This window comes from Solanum lycopersicum, chromosome 12 (genome assembly GCF_036512215.1).
Source record: "Solanum lycopersicum chromosome 12, SLM_r2.1".
Lineage (NCBI taxonomy): Eukaryota > Viridiplantae > Streptophyta > Magnoliopsida > Solanales > Solanaceae > Solanum > Solanum lycopersicum.
In genome coordinates, this window is record NC_090811.1 from 62899060 (window position 1) to 62907823 (window position 8764).

General features: G+C 26.7%; 1 protein-coding gene across 1 annotated transcript; it reads left to right on the forward strand.

Annotated features, from left to right (window-relative positions):
• Positions 1 to 817: 817 nt before the first annotated feature.
• LOC101265518 (serine/threonine-protein kinase RIPK-like) lies at positions 818 to 3758 on the forward strand. The gene is made up of 5 exons (XM_004252470.5): positions 818 to 1336; positions 1847 to 1982; positions 2263 to 2399; positions 2522 to 2645; positions 2968 to 3758. Exons 1-5 carry the CDS (start codon positions 950 to 952, stop codon positions 3441 to 3443), a joined length of 1260 nt encoding a protein of 419 aa, XP_004252518.2. The 5' UTR covers positions 818 to 949; the 3' UTR covers positions 3444 to 3758.
• Positions 3759 to 8764: the final 5006 nt, after the last annotated feature.

Sequence of the window (8764 nt, forward strand, 5' to 3'; positions counted from 1 at the left end):
CGCAAATTTAATTAATTATAAAAGATGATTTATCTTTGTTTTTAAATTATTATTAACTAGCGTTTATTTTTAAAAAAGGTTGATAAAATAATTGTTCTGTTTCAATTCATGTAATATAATTGAAAGTTTAAGAGTCAATCAAATTTATTTTATAATTGAAATTTATTTATATACCTTTTAAATTGTTAATACGATGATTTATAGTAACTCTTCACGTACTTTTCAAATATAAGAATTTTCTTTCAGTTATGTTGAATTTATGGTCAAAAACTTAATTTAAATATCAATTGTGCCACAGAAAAAATTATATTTACTATATATATATATATATATATATATATATTCTCGATCTGCCACATGACACAGCAAGTGATCTGAAATTCTTCTAAGAGCATAGTAATTTTAATAAAAAGTTGAGAGACATGTGAAAAAACATCTATAAACTCGACGAAAATTTTAAAATGTATTTCAATCATATTACAAAATTGAAAATGTTTTGTTCAATTAGTCATTTACAAAATTGAAAATGTTTTGTTCAATTAGTCAAGTAAAAAATTATTTTTAATTATCAATAATTTAAAATTTTTCATCAAATTTAAAGGTATTTTCGATAGTCGATCTAAAAGAGCCTTAGTTCCGACAAAAGCAAACAAAATGTTTTTACACCTAATATAAAGAAACTCCTCCCTTGCTTGTATATGCGGCAAATAATAGAAATAATAGTAATTAACTAACAACTATACTTTTTACTATTATTATTTTTATTAATTTATCATTTGACCTTATAATAGACTTTCTATTTCTTTCTTCACACTTTCACTTAATATTTTCATATGTTTATATATAGTCTCCCTCACCCCTTCTTATTATCATTCTTATTTATTTCACATATCACCAAACTATACAAATTAATTTACTAATTATAAGCTCTAGTGTTACATCTAATGCTATGGCTATCAAAATTTTGTTGAAAAGTTTACTACCTAATTGCTTCAATGTTAAGATTAATGATGCAATTATTCATCCACATCATGATAAGATTAATGGAAATTCAAGGCTAGGTGTTGGTGATATTAGTGATCCAGAATCACCATCAAATTGTATGAGTGAAATTTCATCAAATGCTATAATAGGAACAAATCTTCATGTTTTTACATATGCTCAACTAAAAGTTATTACAAGTAATTTTTCTTCTCATAATTTTCTTGGAGAAGGTGGATTTGGACCTGTCTTTAAGGGGTTTATTGATGATAAAATTAAGTATGGTTTAGATGCTCAACCTGTTGCTGTTAAGTTGTTGGATTTGGAAGGTGATCAAGGACACATAGAATGGTTGGTAAGTAATAATATTTTTTAATCTGTCTTAATTTGTCTGGAAACGTAGTTTAAAAAAAGTACAAGATGACTTACGAATCTTATATTTTTGTAAATGATCAATATATTCAAGATAATTACGTATTTATAAAAGCTTGTTTGAAATAATTCATCCTATTTCATCATATCTAAGATATATGTATATAGTTCTAAAGATGATTCCAATGTAAATGGTTCCAATAAAATTCAATTGATCTTGAATATGAATCCATTTTTTGATTTCCTAGATATAGATGTTTTAAATTAAAAATGTTTGTAAGATACTATAATGTGTTTGAATTTTATGGTATTAAATTTGCAACTTGGAATGTCAAAAGTAACGAGTTGTTAAACATAAAATATGACATTCTTTTCTAAACAAAGTTGAAAGAAAAAAAAAAAGACACACATAAAATAAAATAGAAGAGCTAATATATTTTCTTTTTAATTCCAATTATTACTAATAGTTTAATATTTTATTTTATTTTTTCAGACAGAAGTAGTGTTGCTTGGACAATTGAGACATCCAAATCTAGTAAAGTTGATTGGATATTGCTGGGAGGATAAGCAAAGGCTTCTTGTTTATGAGTACATGGCAAGAGGCAATTTAGAGAACCAATTATTTAGAAGTATGTTTCTCATAATTAATTAACATTCTTTTGGTTTTATTTTCCATTGAAAGCTTACTTTAATATTTTTGATAATTAAGATGTGGTAAAAATAAACCTATTATTAGTAAATTGTCTAATTTGGCCAATTTCATTTTGACTCAAAGAGTTGATCATATTTGTGACTCACTCAAATTTGGTTCAACTCGTTCATTTGACATCAATATACTTCTTGATCACATAATTTTTTACCGTTTTCAAACTGAACGTTTTTTATTTTTTATTTTTGCTATTAAAACAGGATGTTCAAGTAGCTTACCATGGCTAACTAGAATGAAGATTGCACTTGATGCTGCAAAGGGTTTAGCATTTCTTCATGGAGAAAAAAAACCAGTAATATATAGAGATTTTAAGGCTTCTAATATCCTCTTAGACTCGGTAATAATCTATAATTAATTTTAATTTTCTACTTTGAAAATTTACTCTTTAATTTTAACATCCTTTTTAATTAATTTAGACCACACTATAGCTTATAAGAAAATTTAAATTCAAAATTTCAGAATTATACGGCCAAACTTTCCGACTTTGGACTAGCTAAGGATGGTCCGGAGGGTAGTGACACACATGTCACGACTCGTGTTATGGGCACTTATGGTTATGCTGCTCCCGAGTACATGATGACTGGTATATATATTCTTTATTCATATTCTGATTTATATAAAAAAAATATTTTAAAAAATAGTAGCGAATCTTGGATTTTTAAAATAAGTCATCTATATGTAGTGTTTAGATGGAAAAAAAAAAAAAACAATAGTTGCTTGAGCACCCAGTGTTTATATAGGTCCACCATTATTTTAAAGTTTTAGTAATATGACCCATTAATCTTGAGAATATTTGTCTAAAAGGTTACTTTTTATCTCTCTTTTAAATGTATTTATTGATTAATATTGTATTTATCAAAACGATAAATATTGGGACTAAAAGTATATGACCTTTATCTTAACAGGTTATTTGACAACTAGGAGCGATGTATATAGTTATGGAGTTGTCTTGTTAGAATTACTAACAGGAAGACAGGCGATTGACAAAAAACGTGGTAGTAGGGAGCAAAACTTGGTGGAATGGGCTAAGCCGTTCCTCCGAGATTCACACAAGCTCGAACGAATAATAGACCCACGACTTGAAGGCGAGTACTCGACCCAAGGGGCCAAAAAGGTTGCTACATTGGCTTATCAATGCTTGAGCCATCAACCCAAGTCTAGACCTACCATGAGCAATGTGGTCAAGACATTGGAACCTATTTTGGACTTGAAAGATATACCAATTGGCTCATTTGTTTATGTGGTTCCCTCATTTGACTCTAAAAGTGGTTTGAAGACAAAAGGGAATGAAGAAAATAAGATGCATATAATAAGTGATAAAAATCATGACAAAGAAAATGCAAGGGAAATGAATCAACAAAAGTCTGCTACAAATATTTAATTCACTTAGATACTCATTTGTATAGGACTTTTGAGACAAGAATTTAGATAATCCAACTAGAAATTTTAAATTAAAAGGAGAAAGTACCAGTTATTTTATTTTTAGCAGAGATCTCAGGTTTAATCTTGAGAACAAAATTTTGTATTGTAGGAAGCGCTAGAACTCCAACTAGCAAGATTTATTGCAGGGACTTGAATTAGTTGAGCTATCAAATTATGAATATCAGATATTTAACAATCACAACGTATAGTCAATGGTGTGTATGTTATTGATGTACTTAATTTATAAAAGAAATTTGAATACATTTTAGCTAGATTTTCTATTAAACTTTTTAAAAACAATTTTCACAAAATAAAAAAGAGTCAAAATAATTATATTGTTAAAACATTTCAAACTTGATAAGAGAGAAAAGACAATTCTTTACTTTTGTTTCTAATTAACCTTTAATTAAGATTTTTCAAGGTCAACATTAAACAAGATTGAATGTGGCAAGGAAGCAACTTGTTGGAAGTACAAGTAGAATGAAATGTTATATTTGTCTTCAATTTTGTATATAAGAATTGACTGCAGCACTAACATCATAATCAATTAAAAATTTTATTTTCTAATATTAAAAGTACAAGTGGAATCAAATGTTATATTTTTCTTAAATAAGCCGTGTGTTTTCACATATTCTTATTAGTTAATTTTGGCTCATATTTTAAATAAATTTTTGGGTGTGCTCTCAAATATCTAATTACAAATAAGTTAATTTCATAAAATATTTTTCCTTCTTTAATTATAAATAACAAAATCAATTGAAACCAAACATACCTTAGATTTTACAATTTAACGAGGATAACACATATAATTAATTAAAAGAGATGATATATTTTAACTGACTAACTTATGAACGTAATGAATGCACTTAAGAAAATGTCCAAAAAGTCCAAAATTGTGAGTCGAAATTATTATTAAATCGAATGTGTAAATATAATTTATTTACAAATTTTAGAATCTTTCCTTAAAACATATAATTGAAAGTCAATTCAATATGAAAAGAAGAAAACATCACATCAAAGTTTAATTTTAACATTTAAATAGCATAATGAAATTATAATTATTGAAAATAGGGAAAGTTGTTAGAATAGTGATATATAAATGATGTCACATATTTGGAATAATAAGCTAAAATGAAAAATAAATTTTAAATCTACAACTTGGAATAAAGATAGTGCTATACAACAAAGACGAGAACAATATTCATGCACATTACATTAAGGTCTATTTAGGACTTGAAAAGTCATAAGATTTAACCAAACATATAGTGTGAGCACTTAATTAAAAAAATTAGCACGTTTATTTAATGCAAACCATAAAATTAAATAAGAAATTTGCATCAATTATGGCATGTTTAGTTATGAAATTAAATTTGCTTTTTCTTAGGGTAGATGATAATTATGCTAAGTAGCATTAGACTAGTAATTAGTGATAAATTAGGGTCCACATGACTTTAATTCCTAGAGGTTTCCTAGGAGAAGCAAAGCTTATGCTCAACCATTAGTTAAAAAAGAAATTGAATCAATCGAAATCAATATTTATTATAGTAATTTTACTATCACATTCTTTGTTATGATGAATCAAAACTATCCAATATGTCATCTATTTTTTGGTTGGTTATCGAATTGCGTTGATTTTTTTGGATACACTAACTGATATCGAGTTAGTGAATTCCATGGAAATTATATGATCGTCTTTATCAATACAAGAGTTAAAATAAAACCAACGTCTCATTAGTTTATGCTATTCATTAATTGTTGATTCATATTGGAGCGAAAAAAACTCTATTACACCCTCCGTTCGAAAATGTTTGTCATGTTGCGTTTATCAAAAGTCAATTGGACTAATTTTTAAAGGTAAATTAGATCAAATTAATTCTCAATTATTACAAATTTTTGCATATTAATATGATGAAAAAATGCATCTTAAAATGTTAGTCAAATTTTTTATAATTTGACTCTAAAAATAGAAATCATGGCAAACAATACTAGACGGAGAGAGTAGCATGCCGAATTAGTTTTCGGATGATTTGTACTAATACTTATTTTTCTATTTAATGTTTAATAATGTTGAGATATATACGGTTAATGTGTCATTTCCTCATTTGAATACTATTAAAGTTATGATAATTGACGAAATGATACTTACCCCTAAGGCTTGCATTTAAAAAAGAGAAAATTATATGAAATGGCAAACATTCATAACTAATTATATCATAGGGGTATAGTTTAATTTATTTACCTTATATAATTATAGTTTAATTTTTTTGCTATAATTAATGGGGTCCACAACCTATTATGTAACCAATAGTATAAAAACCTTATTTTCTAATTTTGTATATAATTATACACAAAACAATTTTCTCTCTCCTTTTCACATTCCAATTTTTTCTCCTACATTTAGTACTCCAGCTATCCGGTTTGAATTTCAAATTGTTGTCCAAAATTAGATTACTCCCTCCCGAAGTTGAAGTCAATTTGGTATCCTTAATTTTAGTTGTTTACCTCTTCTTCTTTTTTTTACTTATTCAAAATTTGTATATGTGTTCTGTTTATTATTTTTTTCATATATTTTGACGAAATAATCGATTTTTTGTTCTTGATAGATCTAAAATTGGTCAAACAATGAATGAATCATCTCCATCTTTGAGGATTACCAGAGGTAGTCCTTTGCATGTCAATGTTGTTGACATTTTACCATCCTTTTCTATGGGGTTAACTCAAGATTTTGGGGTTGATGTAGGGTCTTTGGGAAAATCAAAACAAGTTATACAAGAACAAATCATGGAAGAGCTAAGATCAAAGAAAAAAAACGACCCTATGGCAGTTCAACAAGTTATTAAAAATGTCAAAGCTAGAGACATTAAAATTGTACGAGGAAGAAGAAAGAGGAAAGCTGTAAACATTGAATCAGAGGAAAATGATTCTGAAGTTGTCGGATCTGAAGAATTTCATAATCATGAGGTAGTGTATTAAAACACAAAGTCAGATACAATTTTTTGGTTAATTAGTTGTCAATATACAAAAAATATTGCTTAAGTATTGTATATAGTATATTCCATGTTTAGTAATTGTATATAGTATATTGCATGTTTATGTTATTTTTGTTTTTTGTATATATATACAAAAAAGTAATTGGACTTAAATATACAGATGGAAAATTTTCATACACGATTAGAATTTGTATATTCTATTAGTTATATACAAATTATTGAAGTTAGTAAATATTAAGTTTATATACATATACAAAAATTGATATGTACATGTCTGTTTTAATAGCTGGTAGTAGGGGATTGTATGTCAAAGGCTCATTATTTTTTTTATATACATATATACAAATATATACAAAAAGTAATTGGATTTAGTTATATAGATGGGAAAATATCATATGTGATTATAATTTGTATATTGTAGTAGTTATATACAAATTATTGAAGTTAGTATATATTAACTTTATATATTATTAGAGTATATATAAAAAGTCATTTAGAAACTTGTATATAATGTCATGTTTAACTAATATATTCATGTACAAATATCAATATACAAAAAAGGTAAGTTCATATATATATACAGAAATTAATTTGTGCATGACTTCTTTTTTAATTTTTTTTGTATATATATGTAAGTATATATAAAATTATATTTTTGTTTCACTTGCTATATGATTTTTTTTTGAATTTGAACGTTTAGCTTAAAAAAAGGGACGTTTCCCTAAAATTGTGGCATTATCTTAATTTATTGTTAGCATATTTAACGATTCAGTTACAAACCACTTTTTAAAATAGAATTGTATAAATAAAAAAAAACCTTTATATACAAAATTAAAGATACCTAAAATAACTAAATCATACCCATATAATGTAATTAGGTAAACTATACACATATAATGTTATTTAATCAAATAAGTTTGTCATATATGAAATTTTCCCTTTAAAAAATATATAAGATTTGACCTATTAATTGAAATCACAGTTGAAACTTGATTATAGAATTGAACGTATTTACTTACAAATTATGTATACTTGATAATTGGAAACATTCTTAGACATTCAGGAAAGAAAAAACGTTGGGTTCTTGAACTTGTCTGTAAAAATAGTGCCTTGAATAAAGAAGACTTGATGAAATATTGTTAATGAAGTGGAAAGTGATGATAAAAGATAATCAATTAATTATAGGGCAATTTTCACATATAGCAAATAAAAAATTCATATTTGTATGCTATAACAAAGTTTGCATAATTCCGCTCCATAGGAAATATAGAAACTGTATAATTCGCTATACATATACAGTTGAAGCAAATTGTATAAAACGAAGTGTATAAAACAAGAAAAAGAAAGACACTCGGCAGAGAACTGTATAAAAACGAAGTGTATAAAACGAATTGTATTATTATAAGTGTATAGAACGATTATATACGATTTGAATTTGTATAAAATGAGAAAGAGATAAAGACAAAAGAGACTTGACAAGGAATATACAATTGAATCGAATTGTATAAAACGCAAAAAAAGAGAGAAATTAGATACAATTTGAAAATTGTATAAAACAAGAAAGAGAGAAAGGCAAAAGAAACTGGGCAGGGGAGTATTTTTATTGTATAATTATAAGTGTATAGGACGAAAATATATGTACTTGCATGTGTATATACAATTTTCTCACGCTTTATACAAACAGAAACACAATTTATACATTTCGCTTCTGTTTGTATAAGTGAAAAAGGCGAGGTTGGCGAGCGAGATTTGGGAGAGTGGCGAGCGAGATCTAAAAGAGGGGAACAAAAATATATGTATTTATATAATTTTCTCTGTTTTATACAATTGGAAACAATTTTTATACACTTGCGTTGAGGAAGCGAGCGAGAGATTGGAGGAGAGTGGCGAGCGAGATATTTGAGAGAGAGGCGCCTGACAATTTTTTGCAAATGTTTGCTATGGAGCACAATTAAATAAAACCCTAGCTACTCCATTTATTTTAGATTATTAGTTTGCTATTATATAAAAATTTTCCTTAATTATATTTTTGGATCCAAATACCACGAGCGAACACAATATATTTAAATCAGGTGTCATGAGTCCACGCGATATTATTAGATCAAATATCACGTTTTCACACAATATAACTTATTAAAATAACTTAAGATATTTATTTTCAAAAAATCCATTTCGAAAAGAACGTGATTTGAAGACACGAGTCCTCACGTGTGTTCTAACTAAAGGCCCAAGCCCAAACACTAATGCAAAGATTACAAAAAATGTTTAGAATTATGTAGTATCTCAAATG